General features: G+C 46.7%; 1 protein-coding gene across 2 annotated transcripts in view; it reads left to right on the top strand.

Annotated features, from left to right (window-relative positions):
* Positions 1–23,468, top strand: part of ttll11 (tubulin tyrosine ligase like11) — a 125,663-nt gene that overhangs the window by 27,672 nt on the left and 74,523 nt on the right. For both annotated transcript variants that reach the window (XM_004916627.4, XM_031891618.1), the window contains exons 4-5: positions 17,972–18,547; positions 20,484–20,579. In XM_004916627.4, the coding sequence (XP_004916684.3) occupies positions 17,972–18,547; positions 20,484–20,579 (672 nt within the window). The remainder of the gene's footprint in view (positions 1–17,971; positions 18,548–20,483; positions 20,580–23,468) is intronic.

The following is a 23,468-nucleotide window of genomic DNA, read 5'->3' as shown; positions in this document are numbered from 1 at the left end:
TGGCAGCTGACATGTATTTTAGATTGAACTATACACTCAAGCTGCAACGCTGGCATTTTTTTTTTATATAAATGTAGATGGTAAATGACTTGTGCTTGCATTTGAACTTAAATGTTTTTCTAAAACCTGAATAAAGGAGACCGTTGCCATGACAAACACTTTTGCCATTTAAAGTAACAAAATTCCAGTTGCCAAATTAAAGCACCAGGCGGCCATTATCTCTTTACTTTGTTGGGTGACTTGAGGGAGCCAATTAAAAACGATTGATTAATTCCCAAGTGGTTTTATGTACACAGGTGAGAGTGCACCTACAGCAGTCAGAGAATGATACATTCAGGCAGTCTAATGAGAATCCCCACTTAGGGAAAATCATATCTGTGTTCTCTTGATCCCTATAGGAGAGAGGAAAATACCTTGTTTTGCTTAAAATGTTATGGGCTAAGGGGGCCCAGCCTGAAGGCCAGTTAGGGGGGGATTTGGGGTGAGTGCTTATTTGTGCCCTGGGTACCCCTGGAACTATAGTAGGGTGACTGTTACCCCAATGTTTCTATATATCTGTAACCTTGTTATGGGCTAAGGGGGCCCAGCCTGAAGGCCAGTTAGGGGGGGATTTGGGGTGAGTGCTTATTTGTGCCCTGGGTACCCCTGGAACTATAGCGGGGTGACTGTTACCCCAATGTTTCTATATATCTGTAACCTTGTTATGGGCTAAGGGGGCCCAGCCTGAAGGCCAGTTAGGGGGGGATTTGGGGTGAGTGCTTATTTGTGCCCTGGGTACCCCTGGAACTATAGTAGGGTGACTGTTACCCCAATGTTTCTATATATCTGTAACCTTGTTATGGGCTAAGGGGGCCCAGCCTGAAGGCCAGTTAGGGGGGGATTTGGGGTGAGTGCTTATTTGTGCCCTGGGTACCCCTGGAACTATAGCGGGGTGACTGTTACCCCAATGTTTCTATATATCTGTAACCTTGTTATGGGCTAAGGAGGCCCAGCCTGAAGGCCAGTTAGGGGGGGATTTGGGGTGAGTGCTTATTTGTGCCCTGGGTACCCCTGGAACTATAGCGGGGTGACTGTTACCCCAATGTTTCTATATATCTGTAACCTTGTTATGGGCTAAGGGGGCCCAGCCTGAAGGCCAGTTAGGGGGGGATTTGGGGTGAGTGCTTATTTGTGCCCTGGGTACCCCTGGAACTATAGCGGGTTGACTGTTACCCCAATGTTTCTATATATCTGTAACCTTGTTATGGGCTAAGGGGGCCCAGCCTGAAGGCCAGTTAGGGGGGGATTTGGGGTGAGTGCTTATCTGTGCCCTGGGTACCCCTGGAACTATAGCAGGGTGACTGTTACCCCAATGTTTCTATATATCTGTAACCTTGTTATGGGCTAAGGGGGCCCAGCCTGAAGGCCAGTTAGGGGGGGATTTGGGGTGAGTGCTTATTTGTGCCCTGGGTACCCCTGGAACTATAGCGGGGTGACTGTTACCCCAATGTTTCTATATATCTGTAACCTTGTTATGGGCTAAGGGGGCCCAGCCTGAAGGCCAGTTAGGGGGGGATTTGGGGTGAGTGCTTATTTGTGCCCTGGGTACCCCTGGAACTATAGCAGGGTGACTGTTACCCCAATGTTTCTATATATCTGTAACCTTGTTATGGGCTAAGGGGGCCCAGCCTGAAGGCCAGTTAGGGGGGGATTTGGAGTGAGTGCTTATTTGTAACAGTGACAGACGGGCCGGGGCTTAGAATAGTTAGAGAGGGAATAGGGGGTTTTGACCGCCAATGTTTTCCAACTGGGCTCAGTGTTGGTCAGGATACCCTGTGCCATAGGCTTAAGAGGATAATTGTACATAGTACAGGGAAACATAATCCTATCGGCACCATCTGTATTCTGCCAACTCTTTTTTCTCTCTCAATGGATAGAATAAGTGATTATCCTGCCGAGACTATAAAAAACTAAAATCAATCTCTCCCATTATGCCATCATATAAGGCTGCTCCGTGTGTATAAGAGCGGCATTTATCGATGCTTGCTGAAGGGAGCCAGTTATGACTCTGGCCTGTAATCTTCCAAAAATCATTATGGTTGGTAGGAAAGTGCTCATTTTCATCCCTCGTGTTGAAAAAGAACCCGCAAATTGGGCAAATTAAATTTACAGCTGGTTCTCTCAACCCACTTTCATCTCGAGAGGGTCGCTATTGCCTATTCATTATAAAGCTGACTTTTACAATGTCATTCACTTATTTTTTTTTTGGCAAAATAAATCTCTATAAAAAAAGCTATATTTTATGGAAAGTTATACTTGGTTTAACGCCACGTGTTCCCTTCACCATCACATTCCCTGAAACCATTGCTGCTCGATATCTTTAAAGGATACTTGGCCAGAAGGCATCATTTTTCTCTTTAAAAGTTGTTTATAAAACTGCTAATATCTTGAAAACCTAAAACAATGTTTTTTTTTTAATTGGTTAATTGGTTTTCTTGTAATGCAGTTGTCAGGTTTAGAATTCTTGCATATGATCTGAATGCTAGGGCTTAATTACCTTAGCAACCAACCAGGATGTGTAGTCAGTATGGGATATGAATAGTAGAATACAAGTACAGGTATGGGATCCCTTATCCGGAAACTCATTAGCCAAAAAGCTCCGAATTACGGAAAGCCTGTTTCCCATAGACCCCATTTTAATCAAATAATTCAGAATTTTAAAACTGATTTCCCTTCTCTGTAATAATAAAACAGTACCTGTACTTGATCCCAACTAAGATATAATTACCCCTTATTGGGGCAGAACAGCCCTATTGGGTTTATTTCATGGTTAAATGATTCCCTTTTCTCTGTAATAATAAAACAGTACCTGTACTTGATCCCAACTAAGATATAATTACCCCTTATTGGGGGCAGAACAGCCCTATTGGGTTTATTTCATGGTTAAATGATTCCCTTTTCTCTGTAATAATAAAACAGTACCTGTACTTGATCCCAACTAAGATATAATTACCCCTTATTGGGGGCAGAACAGCCCTATTGGGTTTATTTAATGGTTAAATGATTCCCTTTTCTCTGTAATAATAAAACAGTACCTGTACTTGATCCCAACTAAGATATAATTACCCCTTATTGGGGGCAGAACAGCCCTATTGGGTTTATTTCATGGTTAAATGATTCCCTTTTCTCTGTAATAATAAAACAGTACCTGTACTTGATCCCAACTAAGATATAATTACCCCTTATTGGGGGCAGAACAGCCCTATTGGGTTTAATTAATGGTTTATTGATTTGTTAGTTGACTTAAGGTATGGAGATCCAAATTATGGAAAGATCCCTTATCTGGAATACCCTTGGTCCTGAGCATTCTGGATAATGGGTCCTATACCTGTATTAGCAATTAAAATAAGGGGCCCATTTGCTAAACAGTTTTGAGATAAATTCGTATTTTTTCTAAATTATAGAACATTTCGGAGTGCATGCGAAAATTTTGTTATAATTTCACAAGTTGGAACGTGGTTTTCAGTAAATTTCCACAAAGAAATCGTACTTTTGAGCAAAGAATACGAACATTTCGGAATTCGTTAACACTTTGGTTACACTTTTACCGGGACTATCTTTTCGCCAGGTTTGATCTATCGAGTGCCATTGAGTCCTATGGAAGGCATCAAAGCCAGAAAGGTTTTTACGACATAACGAACTTTTCGGCACAAAAATATCGTGACTTTCGGAACGCGATTGCGATATATTCGTACGAACGATAAAAGCATTTTTGAGACATTTTGGAACTTCAGAAATGATCGTGGTTACTCCAAATTTATACCATAAAGGAAAAAGAAAAAAAGGATTTTGGTAAATGTGCCCCTAAGTGTAACGTTAATCTGTTGTTTGGTTGCAAGGGTCTGTCACCCCCAACAATTAGATTAAAATTGGTACAACCTACTCCTTATTGGCTACAAGTTGGTCTTGGTGAAATCTGGTACTTGTTGAAGGAAAATGTAATGGCAGTACAAATGATGCAGTTTGGGTGGGGGAGATGTGCCCAACTTTTAAAATTTTGGGTTTACATATCCGTTAAAGGACAAGCAAAGGTTCAATCCATGGGGAGGTACCAAAGTGTTGACGCCGCCCAATAAGTCCAAATGCCAAGTTTTTGTTTAATGCAGGGGTCCTCAAACTATGACCCAGGTTAATTTACCCGGCCCCCCGCTGCGTCCTAACCCCTGGCAACGGAGAGGACTCAGCAGGGAGTGGGACGGGGGAGCTTCGAGGGAGGACGGATGGTGTGAGGACTCAGCGTTGACTGGGAGGGGGGAGCTGGGAAGAAGGACGGAGTAAGGGGGAGCTGGAAAAGGTAGGACTCAGTGGGCATAGGGAGGACTCAGCGGGCAAAGGGAGGACTCAGCTGGCAGAGGGAGGACTCAGCTGGCAGAGGGAGGACTCAGCTGGCAGAGGGAGGACTCAGCGGGCAGAGGGAGGACTCAGCGGGCAGAGGGAGGACTCAGCTGGCAGAGGGAGGACTCAGCTGGCAGAGGGAGGACTCAGCGGGCAGAGGGAGGACTCAGCGGGCAGAGGGAGGACTCAGCGGGCAAAGGGAGGACTCAGCGGGCAAAGGGAGGACTCAGCGGGCAAAGGGAGGACTCAGCGGGCAAAGGGAGGACTCAGCGGGCAGAGGGAGGACTCAGCTGGCAGAGGGAGGACTCAGCGGGCAGAGGGAGGACTCAGCGAGCAGAGGGAGGACTCAACGGGCAAAGGGAGGACTCAGCGGGCAAAGGGAGGACTCAGCGGGCAAAGGGAGGACTCAGCGGGCAGAGGGAGGACTCAGCGGGCAGAGGGAGGACTCAGCGGGCAGAGGGAGGACTCAGCGGGCAGCCAGAGGGTGGACGGACGGAGCGGGGGGTTGCTGGAACAGAATGCAGGAGTGGGCCATAGTTTCATGGGGGAGGGGGTGCTGGTCCCTCCCCCCCCCCAACAGTCTGAGGGGCCATTGAACTGGCCCCTTGGTAAAGAAGTTTGAGGACCCCTAGTTTAATGCATAGAAATGGGTGGAACCCTGTGTATTCGCTATGTACTAGGCCACCCTTCTTCCAACCAGCAGTTCATTTACACCGCCTCCTCGTACCTAGCCCTCCAGCTTTCTGTTGATCAACTAATACAAGCCCTGCATATTTATTAAGTTTCTAATTAAAAGAGCAATAAAATGTTTTATGTGTTCATTTCGGCCCGTTTGACTTTTAGCTTACGCCGTAATGTATGGCTTAATAAAAGCACCTCGTAGCCGAGAACGTTCCATACATAACGGCTCTTGGGGCTGAACATTCCTTATGTACGTGCGTTGTTTATTTCAACGTTTCCGCCCGTACGACCGACTGGTCTCAAAAAAGAAAACAAAAAACCAAGCCAGTGTTGATTGATAGCCATTTATTTTATCAAGAATGGAAATCCTCGCACGTGGATGGTTCATAGGCATAAGTGGCACGAGGTATACCCACTGATGGTACTTGGGAAGGGAAGCAATATTTCTATTTTTGGGCTTTTGAACTGGCTTGTGGCAGGAGAAGCAATGTAAGCACATTCCAAGCGAGAGGGCTGCGCTCCATTCTGAGTAAGCACAGGCAAATTATAGCTGCGGGGAATCTCACGGCAGCCACAGAGGAAGGAAGAGCAGGAAAAAATGATGATAATAATAATCATAAAAATCAGGGGTAAAGTGACCTTGGCATGTCGGAATCAATATTCCCATGTCACAGTGGACAGTATAGAAAGCACCAGATTTGTCCCAATAAATGTTTGCTTCTCGTCTAGGTGATCATACATTGACCGGTTAAATATGCCAACATGGACTCCTTCAGACTGGGACACTGAATATTGGCGGCTATTGGATTATCTATGGCCTGACTGCTAGATGTCTATCATGTAGGGTGAGGACCTCAACATCACATTGATGTGGTCTTCTCCCAACAGGTCTGCGTATGGCCTAATCAGAATCTGATTAGCTCACCACATGGATCTGTTAGTAACTTTAAAACTTGGGATAGGGATGGGGGAGTACTGTTTGACACCCCCATCCTCAACCTATAGCTGTGTGTGTGATTACTAGTGTAGGGGAGCAGGGATGTGGGGGGAGAGGGGGCCATAACTTACTTTGGTTGAAATGAGCTTTGGAGCTGATGGGCCATACATTCATTTGAGTAGAAAGACCTTTCCGCTGGGCAGTTTGTGCCTAGTAGATAAATGAGCATTTAAGGTGGCCATAAATTGGATGACCACCCACCACGGAGTTGGGCTCTGCTGCAATATTTCTCAATTAAATCAGCTGTAGTCATCTGGCGCCCAGCCACAGGCGTATTTGTCTTGTGTCTTTTTGAAAGATTTCACATAATTCAGAAACACAAAAACATTTAATATTTGACAAATTCTGAAGCTGACTGTTGGTTTATAATGCTTGCAGAAGCCCAGGTTAGAGTCTTACAGCTAAAAAATGTACGCTTTATCATTCCTGCATTATTTCCAACAACAGGTAGAGACTACTTTTATTGTCCAGATAGTCTTGGATCTATAGCAGGGTGACTGGATCCACTTCTTCGGGCCAAAAGCAGAACAGTTGAAAAGCAGGAAGAGAAGCGGAGCTGCAGCATTGGCCAACGTGCGTCCGTAGATGTCACTTTCAAGTCTTTTTGATCACCGATCAAGTCTCAGAGTTACATATAGGAGTAAATGGTTTGAGTTTATCTCATACCAGCACTTCTTTTATCCAAGGTTAACCGAGTACAGCTCCTCACATTTTGACACCCTAATCTAAATCCTGGCCTTCACAGAGGGTGGCCCATTCTCTGCCTCGACCGAACAGGTTCCCATTACAGCCTTGTACAACTAAATTTGCGTCACGTTAAAGAAGAAGAAGCCGACTTCTGGTCTTTATAGATGAATTGCTCAGCATTCTTCCATCGTAGAAAGAAGTTTGCCTACGGCACCGAACATTCAGGGAAAATACCGTTGCTATAAACCTTGTCACATGCCTGCCTTGATTAGAATAAAGATGGTAGATGTCGACTTAGGTTTAACAGGAGGCTTCATTAGAAGAGGGTGTTTCGAAAGCAGAGGTGGAGAAATGCCGGAACTGATGCAAATCCCAACCCAACAGCTGGACCACTGAGAATTCAACATACTGACCTTCTAAGATGAGGGATATGAAGGTCATTTTGCTTGTTCGGGTATAACTAGTTTCTATTCTTCTAACTTCACGCTTTTCTTTTTTAGATTATTTCTTATTGAGATTGTGTAAATTTTCACATGGAAAAAGCTGGGATTATACACTAGGTAGGGGTTGGAGCCAACCGATTGCCTCTGTAGTGGACAAGTAGTGGGCCTCAATTGACGTTAGCCAAGTTAAGGTCCCCATACACGTTAAGATTGGTGAGATCGGCAAGCGAGGGGACCTTCACCCGATATCCCCACCTACGGGTGGGCGATATCGGGGAGCGTGCAGGCTAATTCAATCGTTTGGCCCTGGGGCTAAACGATCAAATTATATTGGCGGCAAAGTGGCAGTCGGTTCGGGGACTGCATCAACGAGCCAATGCGGTCCCCGATCCGACTGTATTTTCTAAGCTGGCCTATTGATATCTGGCCAATTTCAGGCCAGATATCGGTCGGGCAGGCCCCTCGTTCCTGCCCCTACATGGGCCGATAAGCTGCCGAATCTGTCCAAGGGACCAATATCGGCAGCTACAATCGGCCCGTGTATGGGGGACCTTTACTGTGACCTTTTTCTGCCATGTCCCAACCCACTTCTATGTGGGTCTAAAGGATGTGCCGCTTTTATTTATAGACAAGTGCGGGCCCCAAACCCTTAGGGATTTTCAGAGATGGGTAGGTCAGGCACAGGCATATAAATCATCATGGCAGTCAACGTCAGTGTTGGGTTGAGTAGGCACAGGTAAGATAGACTTGTGCGTCACTACTGTATTCTATTTTGTTGTTACTAAATAAGAAATATAATCCACAAATAGTTGCATGAGCAAATCACTAGTCTGTTTGGACAGACCTTAGGGTGGCCCACATTGGTCAATAAAGTTATTGTAGTCAGCAGTAAGGGGGGACCCCAAATCTCCCCCCAAACTGGCCTTCAGGCTGGGCCCCCTTAGCCCATAACAAGGTTACAGATATATAGAAACATTGGGGTAACAGTCACCCTGCTATAGTTCCAGGGGTACCCAGGGCACAAATAAGCACTCACCCCAAATCCCCCCCTAACTGGCCTTCAGGCTGGGCCCCCTTAGCCCATAACAAGGTTACAGATATATAGAAATATTGGGGTAACAGTCACCCCGCTATAGTTCCAGGGGTACCCAGGGCACAAATAAGCACTCACCCCAAATCTCCCCCTAACTGGCCTTCAGGCTGGGCCCCCTTAGCCCATAACAAGGTTACAGATATATAGAAACATTGGGGTAACAGTCACCCTGCTATAGTTCCAGGGGTACCCAGGGCACAAATAAGCACTCACCCCAAATCCCCCCTAACTGGCCTTCAGGCTGGGCCCCCTTAGCCCATAACAAGGTTACAGATATATAGAAACATTGGGGTAACAGTCACCCCGCTATAGTTCCAGGGGTACCCAGGGCACAAATAAGCACTCACCCCAAATCTCCCCCTAACTGGCCTTCAGGCTGGGCCCCCTTAGCCCATAACAAGGTTACAGATATATAGAAACATTGGGGTAACAGTCACCCCGCTATAGTTCCAGGGGTACCCAGGGCACAAATAAGCACTCACCCCAAATCCCCCCTAACTGGCCTTCAGGCTGGGCCCCCTTAGCCCATAACAAGGTTACAGATATATAGAAACATTGGGGTAACAGTCACCCCGCTATAGTTCCAGGGGTACCCAGGGCACAAATAAGCACTCACCCCAAATCCCCCCTAACTGGCCTTCAGGCTGGGCCCCCTTAGCCCATAACAAGGTTACAGATATATAGAAACATTGGGGTAACAGTCACCCCGCTATAGTTCCAGGGGTACCCAGGGTACAAATAAGCACTCACCCCAAATCCCCCCCTAACTGGCCTTCAGGCTGGGCCCCCTTAGCCCATAACAAGGTTACAGATATATAGAAACATTGGGGTAACAGTCACTTTGCTGTAGATCCATTATAAACCAATAGTCAGCTTCAGAATTTGTCAAATATTACATTTTTCTTGTTTCTGACTTATGTGAAATCTTTCAAAAAGACCCAAGACAAATACGCCCGTGGCTGGGCGCCAGATGACTATCTCACAGCTGATTTAATGGAGAAATATTGCAGCGGAACCCAACTCCGTGATGGCGTTTATCTATTAAAAATAGCCGAATTCCAGCAAATAACACAGTGTTTACTCCCTGCAGATATTTTCCTTTTTTTTTTCCCTGATAGAAAGAATAAAACAATCTAGAAACTGTCACAATGACAACTTTGGTAATTGGCAGCGAAACTGTAGAGTCTGCGCTTCAAGGTCATTGGTCGGAATCCAGCCGAGGCCGGAAAGTGGAAAATAATTACCTTCCGACAGATGTGATCTGTTTGTCAGAACCGGGTCGCTTTGGTCGGGTTCCTGGACGGCAGATGCCCATTTCACATCCGCTCATGTCACCGGTTCATAATTATGGCGGTGTGGCCACACATGAAACAAAATGACAGACACCGTTCCTTTATTTTTGGGGGTGTTGCGACGCTTTGATACCTGTGCCATTTTGTCTCCACGGAACGGATCAGCAGAGCAGATTTGAAACGTGTAATGTTTAATTCTGGCACCTGATTAATTCTGTTCCAGATGCGTTCTGGGCTTATTTCCTTTGTAACGAGCACAATAATAGCAAACTGTATTACCTGTAAACAGCCATCTCACGTAAATACCAAAGCTAGAATGTAAGCAAAGGTTTTCTTACAGAAATGGAATGCTCTGGGCACACAATCTATACCCTATATTGTTCTAACAACGTGGTCCCTCCCATATGTATAAATACAAATATACAGAGAAGGAATGTTCTGGGCACACAATAAGCTGTACCCCCATACTGTACTGTCTAAGGGAAACACTATGGCACCTCCCTCCCATATGTATAAATACAAATATACAGAGAAGGAATGTTCTGGGCACACAATAAGCTGTACCCCCATACTGTACAGTCTAAGGGAAACACTATGGCACCTCCCTCCCATATGTATAAATACAAATATACAGAGAAGGAATGTTCTGGGCACACAATAAGCTGTACCCCCATACTGTCTAAGGGAAAAGTCTTCAGTGCACACCTCACTCAGTCTATTTCATTGTACCCTTGAGGGTATCATTTCTAGAGAAGGGATTCTATAGATAGCAGGTCTCATTCAGAATCTCCATGGCCAACTGATAACGGGAAGAAAGGAAAACGGACTGAACTCCTAGCAATGTCTCTTAAGGGAACATTAGAGGGAGCTGCTTCACTTCCACAGAGAGAAACCCAAGACGACTTCGAGAAAACATTTTTCGAGATTAATCAAGTCAAAAATAACCATAATGCAAAAGGTTTAACAAGGTGCATCGGGGAGGATTTAGCTCGGGATTTTTTTCCTTCTTCCCTCCATAAAGATTTGTCTGACCTATTTGATGGTAAAGATGTCTGAGTCACCGCGGAACAATTCATTGAGCGCGCACCGGGCTGGATTTATGCCTTTTTAAACATTGCACAGAAGAGGCTTTTGCCCAAGTCTCAATTTAAATCAGTGATTGCTATTCACTGGATTTTTTTCATTTTTTTGAAGCCTCTGATAAAGGGAAACTAAGGGCAAGGTGTTTATTCCATTTTATAGTCTAAATTCAAGGTCCTTTGGACCTCCCTCCCTTTCATTTGAAACTCTCCTCGTGTTCTTATGTCGACAATTGCCTCAGAAGGCAACTACTGTTCTCCATTCTTCAGCATAATGGGAAATGGGTTGTTTTGACTGCTGTCCTCTTGGGGGAACCAGAGCAATCTCAACTCATCTTGGGGGCAACTAAAGCAATCAAAACACCCTTCCCCAAAGGCAGCAGATTGCCATTCTGTGGAATGATAAATGCACTATTTTATAGCTCAGATTAGTGGTATAAAGAGAGTATCATCTTAAGGTGGCCATACACGGGTCGATTGTAGCCGGCGATATGGGTCCCTTAGACCGATTCGGCAGCTTATCGGCCCGTGTAGGGGCAGGAACGAGGGGCCTGTCCGACCGATACCTTGCCTGAAATTGGCCAGATATCAATCTGGCAGGTTGAAAGATTTAGTCAGATCGGGGACCGTATCTGCTTGTTAATGCGGTCTCCAAACCAGTTGCCCCATTGCCGCCATTATAATTCGATGGAATTAGCCTACATTTTCCCCGATATCGCCCACCTGTAGGTGGGGATATTGGGAGAAGATCCGCTCGCTTGGCAAAATTAGGCAGATATCAATCGGACAGGTTGAAAGATTTAGTCGGGTCGACAACTGAACCGTTTGCCCCATTGCCGCCATTATAATTCGATCGTTTGGCCCCAGGGCCAATATCGCCCACCTGTAGGTGGGGATATTGGGAGAAGATCCGCTCGCTTGACGAAATTGGCCAGATATCAATCGGGCAGTTTGAAAGATTTAGTCGGATCGGGGACTGCATCAGCTCATTGATGCGGTCCCCAAACCGACTGCCCCATTGCCACCATTATGATTCGATCATTTGGCCCCAGGGCCAAATGATCGAATTTGCCTACATTTTCCCCGATATTGCCCACCTGTAGGTGGGGATATTGGGAGAAGATCCGCTTGCTTGGGGAAATTGGCCAGATATTAGTCGGGCAGGTTGAAAGATTTAGTCGGATCGGGGACCGTATCTGCTTGTTGATGTGGTCTCCGAACCAGTTGCCCCATTGCCGCCATTATAATTCGATGGAATTAGCCTACATTTTCCCAGATATCGCCCACCTGTAGGTGGGGATATCGGGAGAAGATCCACTTGCTTGGCAAAATTGGCCAGATATCAATCGGGCAGGTTGAAGAATTTAGTTGAATCGGGGACCATATCGGCTCGTTGATGCGGTCCCCAAAGCAAATGCCCCATTGCCGCCATTATAATTTGATCGTTTGGCTCCAGGGCCGAGCCAATGCGGTCCCCGATCCAACTGAATTTTCTAACCTGGCCGATCGATATCTGGGCAATTTTAGACCAGATATTGGTCGGGCATGCCCCTCATTTCTGCCCCTACACGGGCCGATAAGCTGCCGAATCAGTCCAAGGGACCGACATCGGCAGCTACTATTGGGCCGTGTATGGGGACCTTTAGTCGGATCAGGGATCGCATTGGCTCGTTGATGCGATCCCCGAACCAATTGTCGCTATTATAATTCGATCGTTTGGCCCCAGGGCCAAACAATCAAATTAGCCTACATTTCCCCCGATATCGCCCACCTGTAGGTCGGGATATTGGGAGAAGATCCGCTCGCTTCACGTGGGCACATTAAGAATACTTTCTAACTTTTCATTGCCATGGTTCTACCTGAGAGGACCACAATGATCAAATTGCTTTGAGTACCAATGCCACTAAGGTAAGCTGACCTTGTTCATTATCTGGTCAACCAGGAGAACCCTAGTAAGATAGTAAAACGCCAGTGCCTTAGCTGACCTGTCCCATTTTAGTCGTTCTTCAGAATTCTAGATTAGATTTGTTCTAGGTAGTTCTACTTATATAAGAATGGGAGTACTAGCTCAGCTAGCTATTCACTGGATTTTTTTTTAAGCTTTCCTCTGATAAAAGAAAACTGAGGGAAAGGTATTTATTCCATGTTTTACTCTAAGTTCAAGGTCCTTTGGACCAGTATCTGCAATAAGGAAACCTCCCTTTCATTTCAGAAGAAAACGACTGTTCTCCATTCTTCAGCATAATGGGAAATGGGTTGTTTTGACTGCTGTCCTCTTGGGGGAACCAGAGCAATCTCAACTCATCTTGGGGGCAACTAAAGCAATCAAAACACCCTTCCCCAAAGGCAGCAGATTGCCATTCCCTGAAATGATAAATGCACTATTTTATGGCTCAGATTAGTTGTATAAAGAGAGTATCATCTTAAGGTGGCCATACACGGGCCGATTGTAGCTGCCGATATGGGTCCCTTGGACGTATTTGGCAGCTTATCAGCCGTGTAGGGGCAGGAACGAGGGGCCAGATATCGATTGGGCAGGTTGAAAGATTTAGTCGGATCGGGGACCGCATCAGCTCGTTGACGCTGTCCCCTAACCAATTGCCCCATTGCCGCCATTATAATCCGATCGAATTAGCCTACATTTTCCCCGATATCACCCACCTGTAGGTGGGGATATCTGGAGAAGATCCGCTCACTTGGCGAAATTGGCCAGATATCAATCCGGCAGGTTGAAAGATTTAGTCGGATCGGGGACCACATAGGCTCGTTGATGCGGACCGCCATTATAATCCGATCGAATTAGCCTACATTTTCCCCGATATCACCCACCTGTAGGTGGGGATATCGGGAGAAGATCCGCTCACTTGGCGAAATTGGCCAGATATCAGTTGGGCAGGTTGAAAGATTTAGTCGGATCGGGGACCACATCGGCTCATTGATGTGGTCCACGAACTAATTGCCCCATTGCCGCCATTATATTATATATTTGGCCTGGGGCCAAACGAACGAATTAGCCTACCTGTAGGTGGGGATATCGGGAGAAGATCCACTCGCTTGGCGTGGGCACATTAAGAATACTGTCTAACAAGTTTCATTACCATGGTCCTCTCTAAGAGGACCGCAATGATCAAATTGCTTCTAGTTCCAATGCCACTAAGGTAAGTTGACCCTGTTCATTATCTGGTCAACCAGGAGAACCCTAGTAAGATAATAGAACACCAGTGCCTAATCTGACCTGTCCCATTTTAGTAGTTCTTCAGGATTCCAGATTAGATTTGTTCCAGGCAGTTCTACTTATATAAGAATGGGAGTACTAGCTCAGATAAACTATAGGTTTCACCAAGTCAGCTTAACAATGGCAAATGATCTCAGGGCTCTTTGAATGTCCGACTGCTGAAACTCCTCTGTAAAGTATTGGACTCTGGATCAATATTTTTATCACCAATGACTTTCCTGGCGAGGTCACCAAGCGAACGGATCTTCTCCCGATATCCCCACCTACGGGTGGGCGATATCGGAGGAATTTAGGCTAATTCGGTTGTTTGGCCCTGGGGCCAAACGATCGGATTATAATGGCGGCAATGGGGCAATTGGTTAGGGGACTGCGTCAACGAGCTGATGCGGTCCCCGTTCCGACTAAATCTTTCAACCTGCCCGATTGATATCTGGCCCCTCGTTCCTGCCCCTACACGGCTGATAAGCTGCCGAATACGTCCAAGGGACGTTAAGGGCGCAGCTGTTTCGGGGACCGCATCAACGAGCCGATGCAGTCCCTGATCCGACTGAATGTGCCACCCCTATTTTTGTGCCACTGTAGGCCTGGGCCTTTGTGGCCTCTCCACAAATCCGGGCCTGGGCAGATGTCCCCTCGGTTTCCTGAAGGATCCTTCGTTTCCTTCGAAACTTGAGAGGTTTCAGATTTTTGACGCTGTTTTTTTTTATGAAAAACGGCAAATACGGTTTCATTTAATTTAAATGCGTTAGAAAATATATTCGGAAAAGCGTAATATAGAATAAATATTGTTATTACTTTTTAATCACAGTTTTTAAATGATGTTATTGTGGTTAGAATGAACGCAGGTGTCTGCATCTGTTACTGGTAAATGTAATTCCGTGCCGCAACATGAAATAGTCCCGTGTTTATCAAAGTGAAAAATATTCAGAAGTCGTGAGCAAATCTGTCCCATTATTCTTTGCCAAAAAATTTGCGAAACGGCAGAAATTCACGAAGTGCACTGAAGTCAATGGGCGTACCTGTACTTGATCCCAACTAAGATATAATTACCCCTTATTGGGGCAGAACAGCCCTATTGGGTTTATTTCATGGTTAAATGATTCCCTTTTCTCTGTAATAATAAAACAGTACCTGTACTTGATCCCAACTAAGATATAATTACCCCTTATTGGGGCAGAACAGCCCTATTGGGTTTATTTCATGGTTAAATGATTCCCTTTTCTCTGTAATAATAAAACAGTACCTGTACTTGATCCCAACTAAGATATAATTACCCCTTATTGGGGGCAGAACAGCCCTATTGGGTTTATTTCATGGTTAAATGATTCCCTTTTCTCTGTAATAATAAAACTGTACCTGTACTTGATCCCAACTAAGATATAATTACCCCTTATTGGGGCAGAACAGCCCTATTGGGTTTATTTAATGGTTAAATGATTCCCTTTTCTCTGTAATAATAAAACAGTATCTGTACTTGATCCCAACTAAGATATAATTACCCCTTATTGGGGGCAGAACAGCCCTATTGGGTTTATTTCATGGTTAAATGATTCCCTTTTCTCTGTAATAATAAAACAGTACCTGTACTTGATCCCAACTAAGATATAATTACCCCTTATTGGGGCAGAACAGCCCTATTGGGTTTATTTAATGGTTAAATGATTCCCTTTTCTCTGTAATAATAAAACAGTACCTGTACTTGATCCCAACTAAGATATAATTACCCCTTATTGGGGGCAGAACAGCCCTATTGGGTTTATTTAATGGTTAAATGATTCCCTTTTCTCTGTAATAATAAAACAGTACCTGTACTTGATCCCAACTAAGATATAATTACCCCTTATTGGGGCAGAACAGCCCTATTGGGTTTATTTAATGGTTAAATGATTCCCTTTTCTCTGTAATAATAAAACAGTACCTGTACTTGATCCCAACTAAGATATAATTACCCCTTATTGGGGCAGAACAGCCCTATTGGGTTTATTTAATGGTTAAATGATTCCCTTTTCTCTGTAATAATAAAACAGTACCTGTACTTGATCCCAACTAAGATATAATTACCCCTTATTGGGGGCAGAACAGCCCTATTGGGTTTATTTAATGGTTAAATGATTCCCTTTTCTCTGTAATAATAAAACAGTACCTGTACTTGATCCCAACTAAGATATAATTACCCCTTATTGGGGGCAGAACAGCCCTATTGGGTTTATTTAATGGTTAAATGATTCCCTTTTCTCTGTAATAATAAAACAGTACCTGTACTTGATCCCAACTAAGATATAATTACCCCTTATTGGGGCAGAACAGCCCTATTGGGTTTATTTCATGGTTAAATGATTCCCTTTTCTCTGTAATAATAAAACAGTACCTGTACTTGATCCCAACTAAGATATAATTACCCCTTATTGGGGCAGAACAGCCCTATTGGGTTTATTTCATGGTTAAATGATTCCCTTTTCTCTGTAATAATAAAACAGTACCTGTACTTGATCCCAACTAAGATATAATTACCCCTTATTGGGGGCAGAACAGCCCTATTGGGTTTATTTAATGTTTAAAAGATTTTTTAGTAATCATAAATCATGAAGATTCAAACTACGGAAAGATCCTTTATCCGAAAGACCCCAGGTCCCAAGCATTCTGGATAACAGGTCCCATACCTGTATCTCAAATCAGTTCATCTCGGTCAAGTTCAGTCTCCAACCTTTTGAGTCTCAGGTGACAATATGAAAATTGAGTATCCTCAACCTGCTAATTTGTTCCTTCCACTTCCACCCCGTCACATAGACATCTGCCCTTGCTGGACAGGAAACAAGGGCAGGCAGAAGAGGGTGCAACTGGATGGGGGGGGGGGGGTTAGGCAGCAATTAGTAAATAAATTAATCTGCTTCTGTCTGGCTTACTGGTACCTGAAAGAGCAAAGACAGCAGGGGGAAATGAAGGTGTTATGGGCAGTGCCGCCATCAGAAATCACGGGCCCCTCACAACAACATTTTTTGGACCCCACCCTCCTCCCACAACCCGCCCCCCAATGGCCACTTCCCCAGTGACCCCTCCCATCATTAAAAAGGACACACAGACATTGGTAGCCGGGGTACCCTTTTGCCCCGGCCCTTTTGCCCCCCTAAAACATTGGTAGCCAGGGGTTGCATTTTGCAGTGATGCCAGGGCAGCCTCCCAGCATCCTCCAGCTCCCCCCAGCATCCTCCAGCTCCCCCCAAGCATCCTCCAGCTCCCCCCAGCATCCTCCAGCTCCCCCCAGCATCCTCCAGCTCCCCCCCAGCATCCTCAAGCTCCCCCCCAGCATCCTCCAGCTCCCCCCCAACATCCTCCTGCTCCCCCCAGCATCCTCCAGCTCCCCCCAAGCATCCTCCAGCTCCCCCCCAGCATCCTCCAGCTCCCCCCAGCATCCTCCAGCTCCCCCCCAGCATCATCCAGCTCCCCCCCAGCATCCTCCAGCTCCCGCCCAGCATCCTTCAGCTCCCCCCCAGCATCCTCCAGCTCCCCCCTCAATAGGATTACCCGCTGACCACCAATGACAGGGGTCGAAATTGATTTAAGGGTGCCTGAGCTACTAAGAAAACTGTAACATGGCCAGGTCCCCTTTATTGGGGCCCGTGACGACTGTCCGCCCTGTGCCCCCCTGATGGTGGCCCTGGTCATGGGGTTACGATCGGAATGGGAAGCTGTTGGCTGTGACTGGCAGGAGAAAAGGCAGGGGCATTTGCCTTGGGTACAATTACCCCTTGGCCTCCATTGTCTTGCTCTCTCCCCACAATAAGTGAGGTGTTTACAGTGTCAGACTGGGGTGCCAGGGCCCCCCCCCCAAGTTGTGAGGTCTTAATCTGACACTAACCGCTAACCCCTCTCCCCTGCACACTTTATACACACTTGCGGCCTCGATAGGGGCACCCACATTTGCAGACAAAGGGTGCGGGCCTGGGTCGTAGTGCCCCGCCAGCCCAGTCCCACCCTGGATTTTAAACATTCAAAGAAAAATAGAGAGTAGGATAATAGAAATGCCAGGGTATATGTACTGAGAGATAAAAGACTTGTATCACTAACACTGACCTTCTTATGAATGTTCTAGGTACGTCTAGGAAAAGAAAATGACCCAACATGGAGACCGACGTTCATTGTGAAACCGGATGGTGGTTGCCAGGGTGATGGGATCTACCTCATTAAAGACCCATCTGAAATCAGAATGATGGGAAGCTTGCAGAACAGACCGTCTGTGGTCCAGGAATACATCACTAAGCCCCTCCTTATAGACAAGCTCAAGTTTGATATCCGCCTCTATGTCTTGATAAAGTCCCTAGAACCATTGGAAATTTACATAGCCAAAGATGGCCTCTCCAGGTTCTGCACGGAGCCTTATCAGGAGCCCAACCATAAGAACCTTCACCACGTCTACATGCACTTAACCAACTACTCGCTCAACCTCCACAGCGGGAACTACGTCCACTCGGACAGCATGCACACCGGCAGCAAGAGGACTTTCTCCAGCGTGCTCTATAGGCTCTCGGCCAAAGGGCTGGACGTTAAGAAAGTGTGGTCGGATATCATTTCACTTGTGATCAAGACTACTTTGGCTCTAGTACCGGAGCTCAAGGTCTATTACCAAGCCGATATACCCCCGGGAAAGCCAGGACCAACGTGCTTCCAGGTACTGTATATTGGCATACAAACCCAGCTCCTCCCTATACAACTCCCAGTGTTCTGCATATAAACAGGTATATACATGCCAGTATATATGCCTTTCTTTGTTTGGAATTCCACCAATCACTCATTGCCACCTCTTTTACTGGGGAATTCAGTAATGGTACCGCCCTTTCAAGAAAGACACATATTACTGATCATAAATTCTCCCTTGCTGATTATAACCCAAGTTTGTTCAGCCTGTACAAAGAAAACCTTGCAAAATGTCTTTGTTCCTTACTGCGAAGAGATGAGGCACAGGCAGCATAGGGCAGGCAGAGTATGGCACACACAGGCAGCATAGGGCAGGCAGAGTTTGGCACACACAGGCAGCATAGGGCAGGCAGAGTATGGCACTCACAGGCAGCATAGGGAAAGTAGAGTATGGCACACACAGGCAGCATAGTGCAGGCAGAGTATGGCACACACAGGCAGCATAGGGCAGGCAGAGTATGGCACTCCCAGGCAGCATAGGGAAAGCAGAGTATGGCACACACAGGCAGCATAGGACAGGCAGATTATGGCACACACAGGCAGGGTAGGGCAGGTAGAGTTTGGCACACACAGGCAGCATAGGACAGGCAGAGTATGGCACACAGGCAGCATAGGGCAGGCAGAGTATGGCACACACAGGCAGCATAGGGCAGGCAGAGTATGGCACACACAGGCAGCGTAGGGCAGGCAGAGTATGGCACACACAGGCAGCATAGGGCAGGCAGAGTATGGCACACACAGGCAGCGTAGGGCAGGCAGAGTATGGCACACACAGGCATCATAGGGCAGGCAGAGTATGGCACACACAGGCAGCATTGGGCAGGCAGAGTATGGCACACAGGCAGGGTAGGGCAGGCAGAGTATGGCACACACAGGCAGGGTAGGGCAGGCAGAGTATGGCACACACAAGCAGCATAGGGCAGGCAGAGTATGGCACACACAAGCAGCATAGGGCAGGCAGAGTATTGCACACACAGGCAGGGTAGGGAAGGCAGAGTATGGCAGGTTTCTGCTGTACTACCACCGTTAATATGGCTATGGCCATGCGATAACATGGGTGTGGTTTCAAGTGAGTGTGGTTTTAAAAAGGGGAGTGGTCAAAACTGGCTTCCATTATCGGCCCTCCACCATGTAGGCCGGAAGAATTCCAGGCCCTCGGTACCACAGAAGTTGGATAGCACTGATTTAACCTATATCAGGGGTGGCCAATACGTTGATTGCAGTCCACCAGTCGATCCCTCATGGATTTCTGGTGGACCGCGATCAAGCTGCCTTCACACCGCACTTACGCATACTTCTGGTCGATCAACATCATTTTGAGCGACCTCACTTATTCGACTTTATTGCAAATTAGAATTCTTTTGCCTCTTTGTAACCATTGTAACTGTAGCTTGAGTTATTCATAGTGCAGGGCCCCAGCATAACATCTCAGCTGCCAGCAGGGTTCTGCATTGATAGACTGCCCGTACCCATGCGGAAAGATCCCGGCTGTAATAGATAGAAAGGGCGAGGGGTTCTGTGCCCACGGACTGGAATTAGCGCTTAATGAACGAGGAATTATAGCACTGATACACGAGGTCAGAACGGTACTTAACACTTCTGAAAAAGTATTTACGGGAGATAATTCCGACCCAAGGCAATGACTTTATTATTTTTTTGCAGTGAACTGTATTAATCTACTGTCTGTTAACCACTAAGCTACCCCAAAGGTCTTCTGCTGCTACTTGGACTCCTCATCGCTGCCCTTCTGATTTATATCTTTTGCTTTATGAAATCTGTAAATCACCAACGTACAGTATCGGCTCTACTGGCCAGGACTTTCTACTAACGTTGCTAAAAAGCATCTTATTGGTTGCTATGGGTTACCACTCCGCTGGATGTTATTAACAAAGGTATTTTGTCTGCTTTAGATTCTAGGATTTGATATCCTCCTTTTGAAAAACTTGAAACCTGTGTTACTTGAAGTCAATGCCAATCCGAGCATGAAGATCGACCACGAGCAAGAGGTGAGGCTTTTGTTCTACCCTGTCCATCCATCAACTCATCCATCTCTCTATCTACTTCCTATTCAGGTTTACATGATCTCCATTACAGTATCTAGTAGAATTAAGTCTACTAGTGTGGCTTCTTCAGTTCAAATGACTGGTAGGGTATTCCCCAGCATTTAAACCCTTGAGGGACTGTACAGTCTGTGAAGAAGCCACTCAGATGAGTGGTGAAATATTTTCAAGAAAAAACTCAGAAAAGTCCAGTTGTTTTAGACTTAATTCTACTAGATACTGTATATCATGATCTGAATCTTCATAGACATGATCTCCATTGGGTTATAGCTTTCTAATACTAATAAAGAAGCTCTATGTGAAGTTCTTGTGAGGAGCAAGCTACTGTAGGAAGACCATCAGTAGTCCTGACGGGACCCTATACTAGCTAACAGTGCCCTCCCTCCGCAGTGGTCCCAAATGACTAACCCATTGGTTACCTGGGCCCCTAGGAGGAGGGTCCTGCCAGCACCTATGATTCACCCCATATGACGGGACCCTATACTAGCTAACAGTGCCCTCCCTCCCCAGTGGCCCCAAATGACTAACCCATTGGTTACCTGGGCCCCTAGGAGGAGGGTCCTGCCAGCACCTATGATTCACCCCATATGACGGGACCCTATACTAGCTAACAGTGCCCTCCCTCCCTCTGCAGTGGTCCCAAATGACTAACCCATTGGTTACCTGGGCCCCTAGGAGGAGGGTCCTGCCAGCACCTATGATTCACCCCATATGACGGGACCCTATACTAGCTAACAGTGCCCTCCCTCCCTCTGCAGTGGTCCCAAATGACTAACCCATTGGTTACCTGGGCCCCTAGGAGGAGGGTCCTGCCTACACCTATGATTCACCCCATAAGACGGGACCCTATACTAGCTAACAGTGCCCTCCCTCCCTCCCCAGTGGCCCCAAATGACTAACCCATTGGTTACCTGGGCCCCTAGGAGGAGGGTCCTGCCAGCACCTATGATTCACCCCATATGACGGGACCCTATACTAGCTAACAGTGCCCTCCCTCCCCAGTGGCCCCAAATGACTAACCCATTGGTTACCTGGGCCCCTAGGAGGAGGGTCCTGCCAGCACCTATGATTCACCCCATATGACGGGACCCTATACTAGCTAACAGTGCCCTCCCTCCCTCTGCAGTGGTCCCAAATGACTAACCCATTGGTTACCTGGGCCCCTAGGAGGAGGGTCCTGCCAGCACCTATGATTCACCCCATAAGACGGGACCCTATACTAGCTAACAGTGCCATCCCTCCACAGTGGTCCCAAATGACTAACCCATTGGTTACCTGGGCCCCTAGGAGGAGGGTCCTGCCTACACCTATGATTCACCCCATAAGACGGGACCCTATACTAGCTAACAGTGCCCTCCCTCCCTCTGCAGTGGTCCCAAATGACTAACCCATTGGTTACCTGGGCCCCTAGGAGGAGGGTCCTGCCAGCACCTATGATTCACCCCATATGACGGGACCCTATACTAGCTAACAGTGCCCTCCCTCCCTCTGCAGTGGTCCCAAATGACTAACCCATTGGTTACCTGGGCCCCTAGGAGGAGGGTCCTGCCAGCACCTATGATTCACCCCATATGACGGGACCCTATACTAGCTAACAGTGCCCTCCCTCCCTCTGCAGTGGTCCCAAATGACTAACCCATTGGTTACCTGGGCCCCTAGGAGGAGGGTCCTGCCAGCACCTATGATTCACCCCATAAGACGGGACCCTATACTAGCTAACAGTGCCCTCCCTCCACAGTGGTCCCAAATGACTAACCCATTGGTTACCTGGGCCCCTAGGAGGAGGGTCCTGCCAGCACCTATGATTCACCCCATAAGACGGGACCCTATACTAGCTAACAGTGCCCTCCCTCCACAGTGGTCCCAAATGACTAACCCATTGGTTACCTGGGCCCCTAGGAGGAGGGTCCTGCCTACACCTATGATTCACCCCATATGACGGGACCCTATACTAGCTAACAGTGCCCTCCCTACCCAGTGGTCCCAAATGACTAACCTATTGGTTACCTGGGCCCCTAGGAGGAGGGTCCTGCCAGCACCTATGATTCACCCCATATGACGGGACCCTATACTAGCTAACAGTGCCCTCCCTCCGCAGTGGTCCCAAATGACTAACCCATTGGTTACCTGGGCCCCTAGGAGGAGGGTCCTGCCAGCACCTATAATTCACCCCATATGTCAAAACCCTGTCCATGAACCACCCAAACCCTGCCCAGATCCACTGTGTTTCACACTTTCATCTGTTTTGGATCCCCCTCTGCCATTGGGCACCATAATGGCAGCACCCCCTTCAGTGACTGTAGGCATTGGGAGCACAGCAGGGTTTCTGGCTGGGATGAGTGTAGGCAGAAACCTGGGGATACTGACTGGAACACTATTGGGCATTTTTGAGTAATTCCTCTTATCATTTAAAGGGGAACTCCTCCCAAACAAGTAAACATAATTTCAAACAATTTTGCAATATACACAATTTAAAAAATATGCAGCCTTCTCATGTAATGTAATAATATGGTTTGGAACAGTTCCCTAAGCCCCGCCCCCTGCTGATCGGCCTGACTACTTTGTGACTCAAAAAAAATACAACAGTAGTCGCCTGTCCTCTGCATCCTCCCAATCCCACAATCCCCTGCTGCACACGGGATGCCAATAAGGAAAGGAACATCCCAGTGCAATGCATTGTGGGTTATGTAGTTCCTGCAGGCTGTCTGTAAGCTGTGGGGAAGTTGTTACAATTTGTAACATCAGTGTTTTAGTCCCTCCTCCCCTGCCAGGATTTCAAATGGTGCAGAAAGAGAAGAACTGTTGGATTTCAGTGTATAAAAATTATATTTATTC

This window comes from Xenopus tropicalis, chromosome 8 (genome assembly GCF_000004195.4).
Source record: "Xenopus tropicalis strain Nigerian chromosome 8, UCB_Xtro_10.0, whole genome shotgun sequence".
NCBI lineage: Eukaryota > Metazoa > Chordata > Amphibia > Anura > Pipidae > Xenopus > Xenopus tropicalis.
This window is presented reverse-complemented; position numbering and strand designations above follow the sequence as displayed.